The sequence below is a fragment of the Corvus hawaiiensis genome, chromosome 4 (genome assembly GCF_020740725.1).
Source record: "Corvus hawaiiensis isolate bCorHaw1 chromosome 4, bCorHaw1.pri.cur, whole genome shotgun sequence".
NCBI lineage: Eukaryota > Metazoa > Chordata > Aves > Passeriformes > Corvidae > Corvus > Corvus hawaiiensis.
Window position 1 is genome coordinate 74428722 of NC_063216.1, and position 16141 is coordinate 74444862.

General features: G+C 40.2%; 1 protein-coding gene across 14 annotated transcripts in view; it reads right to left on the reverse strand.

The window, feature by feature from the left end:
• The window catches only part of CELF2 (CUGBP Elav-like family member 2), a 551223-nt gene that overhangs the window by 120682 nt on the left and 414400 nt on the right, over positions 1–16141 (reverse strand). For 13 of the 14 annotated variants that reach the window (XM_048302013.1, XM_048302008.1, XM_048302003.1 and 10 more), the window contains one exon: positions 12641–12837. In XM_048302013.1, coding sequence (XP_048157970.1) covers positions 12641–12818 — 178 coding nt within the window. In that variant the 5' untranslated portion in view covers positions 12819–12837. Of the gene's footprint in view, positions 1–12640; positions 12838–13004; positions 13165–16141 lie in introns of those variants that run through there. The other variant, XM_048302014.1, reaches the window with a different exon arrangement.

Below are 16141 nucleotides of genomic sequence, written 5' to 3' on the forward strand. Positions count from 1 at the left end.
TGTTTCCCAATTTTCATGAAAGATTGGTTCAAACCCTCTTTCTTTGTTGCTTTTTTTGCTGAATGAATGGAGAATAAAAGAGTTTTTTTCTGCTAGATTTCATGTATTCACTTTTTAGAAAATGCATGTGAAAGGAAAACAAAATAATATCAAACATAAAGGAGATGCAGGCTTCAATGGGATTTTTTTTTTTGACATTCAAAAATATTCTGCAAAAACATCCAATATATCACATTTTCTCCTTAATGGTTAAAACATAAGAGTCGGAAAACTATGGATATCTTTATCCATGGTTTGAAGCATGTCTCTGCCTATGTCCCTGTGTTTCCACGCGTCTGAGTTTTCTGTTTATATCATGTGAATATGTAAATGCAGTTCATTTGCATTTCTGCTTTTATGTAGGAAGTCACACAAAATACCCCTCTGTATCTCATTGTGGCACATCTGTATAATGCAAGAGTGAGAGTCCTGCATTAATAACAGCATTAAAAATACCACCAGGATTATTCAATTAAATCCCTCTGCCATCACTGCTGTTATTTGTGGTGGGCTTCCAAGCCCCAGCCTGGATCACCCCGAGTCTCTCTTGAACACCCAGACAATGCTTGGTTCCATCACTGGTACAGCCATGACCCAAACCCACTGCATTCAAGCTGGAAAGGACACTAATGCCAAAACCACACCTCCATGAGACACTTGGGAGAGGAATCTCCATAAAGAGCCTTGTTAAAGGGCTTGGTGATTCCATGCTCTGTACACACACCAGTGCCTGTTCCCAGCTCCTAGCCTGTTTCTGTTCAGCAAAGCAGTAAAGGAAATGCTTTAATTTTAATCACTTGCTGAAGTCATCAGGACTGTGTGCTTAGTTGAGCAGGGGTCTTTATGAGCCAAATATTATTCTTAGTAATAAGGAGACCTGGCAATACACTAGATGGAGCTTTTGATAGTAAGTAACATTAATTCAATTAAATCCTCTTACAGCACACACTCTCCAGCTAATGCAGTTTACAGTGAAATTTTCTCTGGCACTCATTTAAATATAATTGCTGCACTTATCTTGTCATGAGGAAATTTCTGAAGGTTACTTCTACTGTGCATGTGTAAACCTACAAGCTACACTGACCTTTAGTTTTGAGATTTTTTTTGAAGTACTTAAACTGCAGAATCTAAATAATGATGATGATAATAATAATAATAATAGTAATGATTCCCTACTTTCACACAGCACCTTTTAACTCAATATATACCCAAGCGAGAACTAGCAAGTAACAACGCACAGAAAGGCATCACATGCTAACTGGAAAGGAAAGCTAAAACTGTTGGAAGTGAAAAGGTTGGAAGATGACACATTTGGAAACCTGAATTTTCATAGAGTGTTTTGCACAGTTCTTCTGAAAAACATGAAGGCGTTCTCCATGGAGACAATTTCATATTTACCTTTCATACACAAGCTGACATTATTTATAGCTATGGGGCATCATCTTCTGTCTGAATCAGAAAAGAGGTTCACATCCATTGACCCAATAGACTGGTTTTGGTGACAGTCCCAGCTGTTTTCCTATAGGTAGCCCAGTGATATACTGGAAAGCAGTCTCAATCACTTGCAAAACTGGAAAATGGGAGGTATCAGCCAAAAAACCCCAGTACACAAACCAAAACCCACCCAAACACAAAGTAAAACTTCAGTGTGTGTGCACAACTACCCATCAAGCCAAAGTCTTGAGAATTTAATGAAATATGGGAAGAACAAGTGTATAGATAGGAAGAGAAAACTGCTGAACATGATGGAAAAGAGCATTTTGGAAAGCCCTAAATATACACAGCAGACATTTCAGGCCCTTGTCCAGGGTAAACCTTCCCCAACAGCTCTTTTTCTTGTCTTCTCCTTCTCACAATGAGAAGCATCCTCAAATTAGAGATCTACTCGATTTTACCCTTTGAAATAGAGAAGAAATAATAATTTTGGGTTACTCTGCACCAAGCAGAGCATAACCAAGCAATGCACACCAAAGTGCTGAGAGCCATGGGAAGTGGGAAAAACAAAATCTAAAGGGGAAAAAACAACTTCTGTGGCCACTCAACCTCTGTCCTGAGCTCAGCACTGCAAAAGGAAACCCTGCTGCCTAGTTTTTACTTCTCTTTATGCATGGGCAGGTGTTTGGAAGGGTGGGAAAGATTCAAAATATTTTTTTTGGCCGCCAAGTCTCACAAAGACTTTTTAATTTTTTTTTAGTATTAAATAAAAAGAAGGACCAAGGACCCTGCTTTCCCCATTTCCATCCTCCTGCTCAGACTCAGATGCCTGTCACATTAAGAAACATCAAGCGATTTTGTTCAGCTCTTATGGCACACAATAGCAGACGTACAAGGGAGAATGTGGGACTGCAAAGCATTTTAAAACTCTTAAATAAAATGTGGGCTACAGTAGGCTCTCATTCAGAAGCAACATTTTCCCTTCCACTGAGAGTTCCCCCACGCTCTGGTGAAGTGAATTAAAATTGACACCGAGAAAAATCTAATTGAGCCAGAGACAACACAACACTTTTCACTATACAAACTCAAGTCCTGGTGGAATTACTTGGGTTAATATAGTCCATTTTAAATCTACAATGATTTTTATATCCCATGATCTGCAAATAATAAAGGAAGATTGTTGTTTAAGACTCATTGTATTAATTAGGGGGAGCATAGGAAGAGTTAGAGCTGGTGCCTTTGGGTCTGCTCCACACTTGTTTTCTAACTGCAGTTCTCATCAGATCCGATTAATATGTAAATAAACTAATGCAGATCTCACCTGGGCAGTGTTAACATAACAAAATTTTTGTGTCAACCAGCTCAGAGATTCATGCTCTGAAAACGAAGGGAGCAGATTTGATGTAGGCAAAATGACACCAGCACAGACATGACATTATTTTCTGCCTGCTCAAAGTGACTCAAAAAATTTGGGAAAAGTCCCCCCAGGCCTCTGTATCTCAATTCTTCCAGCTGGTAAAAATGGAGTGATGCTATTTGTCTCCCTTTGCAAAACACTTGGAGATGTCTGGCTGAAGCAGCAGCGCTGCTCCTTACGGTGCCACACTCATCCTTGCAGCAAAAAGTTTCATGCAGTATATTAAATTAATCTACTCCCTATTGTGGTACAGCTCCCTAAAATTGCAGTTGAAGGCATGACATCTTGAGCTACGAGGAGATTTTAATTATTGTTTGAAACATAAATTTTCCCAATTCAGTTGGGTGAATAAGAGACACGGTTTATTAGAAAACATCTTCCACCTCTTTACAGCTCTGCTTAGTCCTCTAAAAGAATGCCTGACTCGGATGCAGTAGTTATTTTAAATTAAAACCACAAGGTAGTAGACACTGAAGTTTTCACTTCCACAAATAATAATGAATTTATGCACCACAGAGTTTAATCTGCAGAGTGAAAGTCTAATGTCCCACTTAAAACTGCATACTCATGGGCATAGATTAGACAGTAATTAAGTTCAGTGAGAAACTGAAAAGATCCACTGGAAACATTCAAATTTAATTTATTCACTGGCTTGTCTCAGAGTGTTTTTATAAGCAATTAGAAAGACACAGATTCCTGAAAATGCATTCTTTCCCAAGACAGATGGACCAGGAGATTTATATGGCATACGCAGCCTTCCACCCACAGCTCACTGGCTTGAGTTAAGCTCAAACCAGGCTTAGAAGCCACTACCAGACTTTATCCTTGGGGAATTATTTGCTATCCTTTTGAAATATGCTGATGGTTACAGTGCACTATGAAACTGATATCTAAAAAAAAAGTAATACTACAACTGGCACAGCACATCCTTTTATAGCATCTGTATCACTGAAGTCTGACACTGAGCAGGTTGTGGATCCTGCCAGACCCAAAACATGCCCAAATCTGCCCTCTTGCTACCCTGCTCCCACAAAAAAATATACAGGGTGACAAGGTCTGGTGCAGGGAAGATGGAAGTAATGAAATAGTAATTAATTTACACTGCTATACCTATCTGCTTTTAATGCATTTCAAAATTATAAAGAATAGCAGACATCCTTTCAAGGCCCTCCTGGGGTTTAAATTTCATGTTAAGGACTAGGAAAATTGATGACATATTTATGCTAAAACTTTTAATGTGGTCTTTAGCTTTTTATTGTGACCCATCATTGTAATATTTATGTCTCTCACATCATCTCAGCAGTGACAGAGAAATTCTTACTGCCTTGGAGTCTCTCCCTCTATCTTTTAATAAGGAAATCTTCCTTCATTGTGGGTTTTAATTTTAGGCTATTATTTATTTGTGCATATATGTGCACAGGCACTTGTGACTGATTTTTGTGGGGTGACAGGAGCAGAAGATAAAAGCAATAAAATGCTGTTTTTGCAGTGGAAATGAGAGATTTGGAAGATGCAGTACAGCTGAAATCCATGCTCATAAGGCTACTCTCCAATTGCACTTCATTTTTGACACTTCTCAGTTGTCAAATATTTTCTTACTTTGAGCTCCTTGACAAAGTGTGTGAAGATTTCAGACCAGTCCTCAAAACCTTTGCAAAACCTCCTCTTGTGTTAGAACCAAATGATTTTGATATTAGAACTGAATAGAATCAGGAACACTACATAACAAGAGAAGGGTTGTGTGGTTTGTTTTGAAGCCATTGTCCTTTAACAAAAACTCACATAACTTTTTATGTGACGAGCAGATTAATACTGTATGTTTATTCATGTAATAGAAAATTGGAAGAGGAAAGAATTTCAGTGCCACAATGTCATAAAATGGTCGAATCTCATTGATGTGAGCGTTAATATGCAACTAAAGAAACTGGATACCATGAATATCAAACTGACAGTATCTGGCACTTTTATAGATGTATATATTTTAAACGTAGGCAGCAATCTTGAAAATACTTAAACATGCCTGTGTTTTATGTCTGAGTATTATATCTATTGATTAATTCCTGCGTGCAAGTGTGTGCATGACTTGACTTAGATTTTTTCATGCATTACGATTTTCGCCTTTGAGATTATATATTTGAGAAACTGAGGTTTGGCATATTATTCACATTCAACAAAGCAATTTGATTAGTTGGTTTTTTTCAATTTTGCTGAAAGCTCAGGCTGTTTTAACTGCCTGCCTATGTGGTTTTTTTCCCCAATGAAGTGATGTCATTACAAACAACAGATTACACATTTATATTTTAAGAACATTTGGGACTCTCTTTTAAAGATGTTCTAAAATATTCTATAAGTAAATGCTGAATGATGTGCTGAAGTTGCCAACATTATAGCATGCCCAAAGTGAAGTTTAAAAAGTCCTTTTCAAACACTGCTTTATTCAATTTGCCTTTTCCCCAAGTGTTTATCAGACATGTACATTAGAGAGAACCACAATTGGAATATGAAATCCTGCTCTTCTCATGGCTGGTCTGCACATGGGTTTTCTACCAATTTAACTAAAAAAATCCATGTAGTTAAAGTTTATGCATTTTTTTCAGCATAGATGTAATTAATAATGTGCTTACACAGTCTTAGCTTAATTTTTAAAATTAATATGCAGTTGTAAATCATAGTTAAGCTGCTATGAAACTGCAGCCAATGAGCCCCAAAGTGATCTACTTTAATCCCTTCGAGATGTATTGTTTTTATTAACTTCTTACAGCAATACCTAGAGTCCTCATTTCTGGACCAAGCTCCCACTGTGATAAATACCATAAAAGTAGGGATGGAAAAGATACCCAAAAAAAAAGCTTCATTCTGCTACAGCTCCAGTCATTCATATGCTGTATACAGGAACTTCAGAAACAAGGCTAAGGAAAGGTTTGTGTGCTGCCTCTATATTTAAATACTACAGCTGAAAAATCCTCTACCCAACTCCCCCCACGACCCTCTACCCTTTTCAATCTGCAACCACAGCCCCCTGCTCCTGTTACAGTGTCTTCACAAATATCTTCCACTACTTCTGCTCTGTCTGGCTGGGTTGGGTTTGCTGTGATAATTTTTGCTATCAAAGGGGCTGACTTTCTTGCCATTGTCAATGAAGGGAGTATTACAGTGAGACTGATTTATGTGGGCAAGAGGTTTGCAGTCAAGTACACAAAGGGATGTTATCCTCATCTGCTCCCTCTCTTCAAACCAATGCAAAAAATATCAGGGGACACCAATCTCAGCCCCTCTTCATGCTGGACATAGCTAAGCCACTGATGGCTGTGTCCATTGCAGCCTTGACACCTTGTCCTGTTTATGGGGTGAAATGGCACTTGGACACAGGGAGCGGTCGTGTCACATCCTGTTCCAGTTGCATTATTTCAAAACAATAAATGGAAGCAAGCAAAAGAAAAGTTTCTTTTGGAACTCTTCTCACTGCTTCTTCTGGAAGCCATTCTCTGCTCTGAAAGCGGAGGAAGAAAGTTTGACTTGAGAAGTTGAATTTTTTTTCTGTTGGCATGCTGTTCCTCAGTCTTAAGTCTATGCTGGGCAGTCCCTGGGTTTAATATTAATTGAAAGAGCTTATCTATTCCTGCCTTTGGTATGCACTTCAACATACTGCAGAAACTTCAATTGCATCCCCTTATAACTTTTTCTTTCCAAACCAAGGTACAATCCTGTATTCTTCCTCAGCTTTTCCCCTTTTAGCTTTCTTGTAAGTCAATGTTTGAAGCCCTTTACAAGTTAACCTTCTTAGACCTTTCACCATGGCTCAACCCTTCCTGACTTCATACAAAATCATGCTGTTCTTCTCTGGACCTCTGCCCTTTTCTATAGAATGGTACTAAATATTGGTAACTGTAGTTTAAGCATGATTAAAAAAACCCTTCTTTAAGTGGCGCAGTATTTCCTTGAAAGCTCTATTCAATGCTTCCATTCAAACAGCTTCGCATTTTCTGTGCCTTTTTGACCACACAGACACAAAACATCATCTCAGTCCTTTTATGAAATGTGCACTCTTCGAATCCTCTCCTGCTCTCAAATCTTTGAAAAACACACTCATTCAACACATGTGTTTGCTCAAAATAAAATTTACTCTTGCTCATGGTTCATTTTACCCAGCAGAATCTCTTTGTATTGGATTGTTTTCTCCAGGTTATCAGGTGGCTTCTCCCCCATCTAGTCCCTTCTGCATGATCCAAAAAGTTGGATAACAAGTTGGTGGTTCATTCTGTCAAAGCCATTTACATAGAGAGTGAAAAAGTATTGATCTCCAATAACAGTCCCTGTTGCTCTCCAATCATCATCCCCTCTCTTCCCCTGGCCCACAACCTTTCCCCATTCTAATCTGCCCTCGATCATCTACCCAGCTCCTTTCTCCATTTTGAAATGGGCCCTTCTCTGCTTCACCAGCAACTGCATGGATTAGTCTTCCGTGTGACACTGTGTGAAATGCCCCCGGGAAATCCAGCTTGATTACATAGATGATTTCACACCTGTCCACTTTCACAGAAACTTCTTGAAAAACTCCATCAGATTTGTCGAGTAGGAATTACCTTTTATAAAAATTAGCTCACATCTGGAATATATTCCATTATGCTATTTACAACCCATTTAAAATTATAGATTTAAGATTCCTTAAGGTTTAAATTTAAACACCCTACAGTAAGAAACTTTAAGTTAAAAATTCAACTTTATCATTCACACTTCTTTCCCATTGTACTTGTATTTAATGACAACATCTGGATTTTGCCAGTCTTTGTCGCGTGAAGTTTCTTATAGTGCACAACGCACCAGCTAAAAAAATAACATGCAAGGCACTTTTTAATGCAGTGCAGTAAGAGATTTCAAGTCTGCATAGTAAAAAAATATCTGTCAGCCACCATCACCGAAATTTAGTCTAACACACAGATGCACAATGGCTGTGGTCACACGTTGTGCCATTTCAACAGCAAATGTGCTCATGGTGCAACTCATCTGATCTCAAAAGCTAAACACTGTTCACGTGGGCCAGTGAGAGCATTCAAAACACAGAATAAGACACAATGTGTAAAGAAAGCCTGGCCCCTGGTGCGCTGGCTGAAGGGAGCTTTTAGAGAGCATCTAAAACAATTTTGCCAAACACAAATATTGAAATTGCCTGAAGGAGAGGAGGGTGCAATCGGCTGGCTGGTGTCGCAGGGGCAGGCAAGGAACAAGGAGCAGCAGGTCTTTGCTGCAGGTTAGGACACTCAGGATGGGCCCGTGTGACAAACCAAGTGCCACAGCTCTGCTGCTGTGCAGGACTGCCCAAGTTCCCTTTTCTCCTGCTGTACTGGGCACTGTGAGAGGGACCTGCTGGAGGAAAGGAATTGTCCGCCCCTGCCTGCACCAGACTGTTTTGGAAGGGCTAAACTGAGGCTGAAATGGTGCCCCAAGCAAGCAAGGTAACTTCTGCCTCCTGTATGCATATCACTCTCTCTCTCTACATACACATAACTATATATACCTGTATGCCTCCTTGCCCACCCACTCTCTCCTGTATGCAGCAGATGAATGCCTCATTATCAGATTCCTCTGCTCGCTTCCTGGTAGACTTAAATTACCATGTTAAATAGGATAATAATAAACACTGGCCTTTAACTACAGTACATCCTTGTTCACTCAGCAGCCTCCCTCTAATCTGATAAAGGGTCTGTGAAAGGCTACAAGCAAATAAGGAGTCAGTTGTTACATGGGTGCTTCTCCCTGCTTTCCTATGATTCCTATGGCAGCAGAAAGAGATTCAGGCTCACAAAGCTGGTTTAGAGGATCTTGATCCCTGCAAGAATTATCAGGTATTGAAACAGAGGCAATGTGCCAAAAGGACATAGTGGATCTGGCCCAAGACTCTTCTGCTGCATTTCAAAAGGCAAAAGTAGCCCTGTGCCATCTGCTTGCTTCAGCACTTGGACTCTGAAACCAAGGTACCCAAGGAAATCTTTCCGGCTTAGGAAAACAGTGGGAAGAAGAGAGATCTCGGTGGCAGTGTGTGCTGCCTGCACACAGAGCTCGCTACATTTGAGGCATTAGAGCAGCTCTTTTTAACAACTACCCTGGAAAAAGTCATCTACCCACCCAGAATAAATTATATAAAGGGAGCAAGCTGGATTGGGAACAGAGAGGGCTGATCTGCCCAGACTTTGAATCCCCTTAGCCCCCAGAAGCCAAAAGTGCCATTTATTTCAGTGGTACAGAATTTTCGGCCCTTTTTTTTTTTTTTTAACTTCTTTAGTTTACCTAATCCCCCGGATTTCTCTTGTTGCAGAAAGAGGAAGAAGCCTTACAAAACAACAGGGGATAAAAACAAAGTCAAATTACTTTGCTGAGGTCTTTCACACATCCAAAAGAAGCAGAGAAATGCAAACTCTGGAAAGCACGAGGAATTTCCTAGAATGCAGCCATTCCTGAAGCTCCCAATTAATAAAGCCAAGCTTCAGTGTTTGCATTAGTATCAATACATCTGTGGAATTAAGATGGCTTTCCTCTGGTTTTCCAGAGTGAGGTAAACTTGGCTTTCTACCTGTCTTCCTCCAGCCTCAGCTTTGCAGAGCTGGCAAGCAATACAAAAAAGGAGGAAAGACATGAACTAGGCCGTCTGTCGTTGGAGGGTATGAAAGACAGTCTGAATAACAGCAGGAGAGAGAGAAGCAGCCTATGGTTATTTTTGACAGAATTGGGAGAGACTCAGATTGCAGCTTCATAACCAGTTCATCAGAGAAAAACTCTGTCCAAATTAGAGGAGCCCCTTTGGCCAAGCTCACAGAAATACACAACCCTTGCCTGAGAGGAGAGAAATCTTTCGAAAATCAAAATGCTTTTCTTTAAAGAGCAAAACTGAACTGCTCCCCACCCCGTGTGGTGTAGTAACACCAACTTGCATTCCTGTCATTGCAACTCGTGGCTTGCAGCATAATCAGAGAAAATATCTGTGTGACACCAGGCTGTGAATGTTCTGCCTGGCACACAGTCCCAACCATGCAATGAAATGAAAAATGCACTTTTTTCTACCTTACCCAACCACATGGTCCCCTTGATGGACTGTTCTACACAACTGGAGGTGATAAAAAGGCTGAGCAGGCAGAAAAATGCCTGGAACAACCCAAATCCACCCAGCTCAAATTAAATAAAAAGGGTTGTTTTGTGTGGGTATTTACACATAAGAGGAGCATGGAATTTGACTCCACCTCAGACATGTGATTTTTGGTGTTGTCCTGTACAGGGACAGGAGTTAGACTCCGTGATCCTTGCAGTTCAGGATTTTCTATAATTCTGTTATCTCCAAACAAAAAATGAAAACTCAGTTTCATTATTAAATGCCAATTAGATAGTATACATGAAGTATTTCTCATGCATTGTGATGAAAAGAAGACTGTAAGATGTTCCTCAGGGCAATTTTTTGGTTTGTTTCTAGCATTCTTAACAATCTTTCATACAGAATCCTTTGTGCTACTGGATTAAGAAAATAAAGATCATTCCTAGTCAAGAGATATCCACAAGAAACTCAAGAGGTTTCTAGAAACCTTGCTGGCAGATTCAGCCAGGAGGAAGGATAGAGCCAGCATGGAGATACACTCTTCCAAGGCTTCCAAGGGAAAAGCTGACCACCAGAGGAGCTTGCTGCTGGTACCAGAGAAAAGCAAGTCTGAAGGTTATTCTGCCTGTCTTCAGGATTAATTTCATTTACTCATTAATTAACACATAATGCCTGAAGTGACAAGCATAATCTCTGCGTGGCTGAAAAAGAGTCCAAGCAATAAGCATCCCCAAAATCCAGCCACCTTTCAAAAAGGATATTGTGTATGGAGACTACAAACATTGATAATTACTATACAATGATTTGCATGACCTATGCTTCATACTTATGCCTTTCAGCTGCCTAATGGACAGGTACACTGATTCCCAGAAATGGGAATCAATGGGTTTCGTCTGACCACAATATCAGTCTCACTTCATTTACTGCTTAGTGGGAAGGCATTGCTGTGACCCAGGAATCAGCTCTGTCCAAATGGATGAGTCTCAAAGTTCAGCATTTTACTGGTTTAAACTAAGGAGGAGTTTGCTCATCCATAGCAGCCTGGACTGCAGAAAATCCTGTTGTTTGACCTCTTAAAGCATTACAAGAAAAAGACATTTGGTGAGGGCTCTGTACTAACACAGCAGGGGAGTACATGCTACAATACATCAATCCTGGGCTGGAAGCAGAACTACACTGAAACACTCCAACCAGACATACCTTCTGCTTCTGAATCACAGAATCATGGAATGGTTTGGGTTAGAATGGACCTTAAAGACCAACCAGTTCCAGCCCTCTTGCCATGGACAGGAACACCTTCCACTAGAGCAGGCTGTTAACACAACATAGCCTTGAACGCTTCCAGGGATGGGGAAGGGAAAGAGTGATCTAGTACAGACACTTGATTAGCAGGAAGGTACAGTGAGCAGGACTCCCTCCCTGACACTTTTTTGAGACCAATGCACCAAGTCTTTTAACCAGAAGTGAGAGATGCAAGGAACCCAAAATGGACCACGGTCACTCAAAGTACCCAACTGCTTAAACTGGGCAGCAAAAAGAAGGCACTGAGAGGATCCTCTGCCTGGTACCAGGGCAAGGGAGATATGCTGAGCCCTGGCAGTGCTTTACCCAAAAGCACAGGAGCGCCCGAGGTTGTGCTGTGTGCCTCCCACAATGGCAGCCACCTCTCATCTCCAGTGAGGGCTGTTTTGCACTGTTAACTTTGCTGCGAGCCCACAAAATCATTCTGTGATATTCTCCATAACATGTGCTCTGAAGGTTTTTAGAGTCAGTGGCAGGAGTGCAGTATGAAGGAGCAACTGTCTAGCAACCTTACAGCCAGGCACACACATGCACATCCAGGTCTGCCTCTGAGCTATGCTAATCATTTTTAACGGTAGCAATGCTCTCATGTACCAAACCTGAATGAAAGCACACAGCTAGGTAGGGAGAAAAATGCATTCTGTGAAACAAAACACTCACTTTCAGTTTACATGTAAGCACGTATCACACTTAAACAGCTATAATACACAAAACTCTCCCATACTTAAATAAGCACAGATATACGTAGTGAAAGGAAGCAATATAGTTAGGGACAAATACTTTAGATGTGTATAGAGGAAACGCAGGTAGGAAAACTAACCCTTACATTTAGAACAGTATCAGTGCCAAAAACCAATCCTTTAATATGACTGCAGAAAAAATTTTGGAAAAAGAGCAGGGTGACTGTAATTTTTATTGCTGCTGGAGCAATGATGTGGCAAGAACCCACCACTATCACTTTTCCCCTTTTTACCCTTAAAATAATTCCCACCTGGGGTGCAAAGAGAGGAAACGAAAGGAAATAGAAAATTATATTTTTCATGAGCTAATCCTGGGAAGAAACTGCTCAGATTTCCACATTTCTTGGCAATGATAATTTAAACAAGGAGAGCGATATTTTGTTATTTTTTGCACAGTTGGAATGCACGCTTCCAGAAAACAGACAATTAAACTTCAATTTAAGAAGAGGAGCAAGGCAATATCTGATAGGATTCAGGAGTCCTTTCCTCTTAGGACTGCTGCATAACTAAGCACAGCATACTACAAAACAGAGAGCCCAGATGCAAACCTCTTTGGAAATGCTGAAGGCAAGCAAGATAATCGGGAAAACAAACAAACTGAAAGCAAAGAGAGCATAACTACTGTACCTTTACTTTGGGGAGGGTTCTGACTTCTGTCTCGGAGAACATTAATCTGGTAGACAGCTCCATAAGGCTCAAAAAGTTCTTTTAACTCTTTTTCTGACCACGAACGGGGAATCTGTCCAACAAACATCTTAATGGCATCTGGGTCTGGTTGGTCTGAATGATCCAAAGCTCCATTCATCTTGTTAGCTGTGCCGTTACTAGAAAGTGGAAAAGAAGATTATAAAGAGAAGGCAAGTTAGGAGACTACGCAGTTTTCATGTGCACTAGATGCAGAAGATGATGTCAATTGGCACAAAGCAGAAAAAAAAAAAATCAGTATTTAATTAATAGCATAAGTATTACGAACAAAAAACAATGCTATTACATTTTTCATTGAGTCTGGTTTTCTCTGCAGGCTGCTGCTTAATGTCATTATATAAGATGAGAGCGGCACAACACAACCCGGGACTTCTGCATTTTAAAGCAGAGGATAGTGGCAAATAAGTGCAGATTTCTCTCCATGGCTGTTGTAAACAGAACTGCAGTGAATTCTCACTAAACTGGCTACTGGCAGAAACAAGGCAGTGCGTGTGTCTGTGTGTGTGTGTTTTGTAATAAAGTCACATGAAAGGAGTATGAAACACTTGGCAATCTGTCAGATGACTAAAGCAAGATGCCAGCGATGAATCTGCAGATTGTGTGAAGCATCCATGTGTGCATCAAATTAGTATGATATTGCCTAGAATGGAAAACACTCCAGCTATGTGGCTGGTTGCTGCCGATTAGTTGCCTACGCTCTTTAAAAAGGAAAAGCAGTCTGGAGAGACCCAGTTTAAAGCACATTGTTTATTGCTGCCATAAAAAAAGCAAAATTCAAAAAGAGATGGCAGTGGCAAAACTGCCTACTTCGTTGTGGAAATGAAAATGCTGCTTCAGAAAGTTTCTTCCCCTTCAAAAGGAGATCAAATTTTTGAACACTTTCACCCCCTGTAAATTCTTAGTCTATCTGATCTCCAGATGTACATCCTACATCCAAGTTCAAAACAACCACACTTTTCCAGGGGAAAAGAACTTTGGAACAAAAAATAATCTGATCTGGTACACAAATGATAGATCACAGTTTAGGAGGATTTGTACTCTTACACAGAAAATAAATAATTTTAAATACTGAACAAAAGTGAAAATACATCACTCCCTTTGCCCCCCTGCTCCCCTCCTTGCATTATTGATAATTAAGGACAGTAGTTCCAACTAATTACTTCGCTAGAAATTCCATAAATGCTGATGATTTTTGGATGCTTCAGTTTCAAGAAAGAACACTAATGATGCATGAATTTTCCAGCATCCCCCCACCTTTCCACCAGGGAGAGGGGGCAAATGGCCTGTATGCAGCAATGTCAGAAGCTGATCATGGCAGAATTCAGGCATTTCAGAGCCACCTGCCACTTTCAAAAAACTTGGCTTTAATTAGAATTTCTCCGTTTGATGATTGTTCAGGAGTGAATGCCCACCGGAGGACTTGGAAGAGCTCAGAATCTGCATAACCAGATGAAAATCATATTTTACATGTGAAAAAAAAAATCTAAGAGTGGCGAGAAGAAAACAACCCTGTGCAATTCCCCTGTCTCACAGCTATAACCTGTGTGAGGACAAATTATTTAGTTTCATGTGTTTCATCTCCTTGAAAGCATAATTCACCTAAACACATTAATTTGCCCATATTAACTTTAGCACTTTCCCTGCTTACAGGCAGGAAGGAGAAAGTTATATTAAAGGCACATTTTACACCACCAGCAAGAAGTTTGATCATCCCTTGTGAAGTGCTTTCAACACAGATCAGCAGACAACAGCATTTATCACACTCATAAATAGCTAAAATTCCTGTCTATTCTAGCGGGAATCTTGCCTGAGGAAGAGACTCTAAGATTTGGTCCAAACTTTTATATTACATTTCATGTACAAATATCTTGTCTTGCAAATGCTCTTCATTATGAATAAGTTCTACAGGTCACAAGTACAACTGCAGAAACTGTGACTTAGAAACTGCAGTTCCATACAAAGACAACACTTAAGCCAAACCAAGCCAACCTTCCAAACAACCACCTCCTTAAAATTGCCAAGAAACAGAAAAACCATGACTGACTCGAGTGATACTCCATGGGAACAACTCTCAAGACTTTCACGGAGCAGTAGGCACCTACGTGACACTTAAACCTCTCGAAAATCACTCCATTATTTCTTTGCAATTCCTATTCCTTTACCTAAAACCCAATCTGTCAAACAACCTCCCTAGTAGGGAGGTTGAAAAATCCCTGACCCATAGCTTAAAATAACTGGGGAAAAAGCTTACACATTATTTTGAAAGAAAAGGTATTAGTTTAGTTAAGCTCCCACCTCTGCCCTGGGCTTGGTCAACTTTTTTCTTTCAGAAATTGGCTTGACTTTTCACTTCATTTATTCTCTGTGTTGTTTGCATTGAGAAAATGTATTGAGTTCAGTTTTAAATTATACCCTTCATCTGTTCTCTCTGTTGGAGCCCTTCTTTAAGAAATCCATACACAATTGCTACTTTAGCCCAAAATTACAGCTAGGGTCATGCTTAATAAAGAATAACAAGTTTATTCCTTTGTTTTTTCCTTTACCAAAATCACCTTTACCACCAAGAGCCCCACAATTTCCATTGCTAATCAGCCAATTTTTTAGGAAACCACAAAGCCAAACACTAATACCTGTTTTCTCAGGTTAATGGCCCCATTAACATCAAGTTCTTTGAGCTAAAGGTTTAGGCACAGGCCAAGCTCTCTTCTAAATTCAGAAAAAGTTTAAGTCCTTTCTTTACTTTGTTTGGGACCAAAGTTGAATTACATTGATCATATTCTTTAAATGCTTTATTGGCTGAAGTTGGTTGAAGGCTCTAACTCAAGGCATAGGTACCATAAACTATGATGCAAAGCTCCAGGGGACAGGTTTTGTCACTCACTGCCTGCATTAACTTGAGTAAGTCATTAAAACTTCTCCAGACTAAATTCCACCATCCACTGACAGCTCTATCAATCCACTAACTCCTGCAGAGTTAGGGAAAAACCAAGCATAATTTAGGCTTTTCTTTATAATACTTTTCTACCACATAGTAGGGACTTGACTGAGCTGCCAACATTTTGGGGGTTTGACAGACAAGTTCAGGCCACAGAGAGGGCACTCATTTCTGCAAACACCGCTGGGCTCCTTCCTAAATTGTATTTCCTTTGATTTCAGTGCAAACTAAGGCTCTCAGACACCTCATAGGGGGAATCCAAATCTCACTTGTTGGGATTTTGAGGAGCCCATGAACACTGTTGCAGCAGTGACACTTGCAGTAGTATCCTCACCCAGCTTTGGCAGCTGGAGTAAGACTAGAGCCGGTGCAGACAAAATGAACAAGTGAATAAAACAGCAGAGAGATAACAATGGGAAAAAACCACCTATTGTATAGATTTTATGCATCTGATCCCTGCAGTGTACTTGAAGGTTCCACTGAGGAAC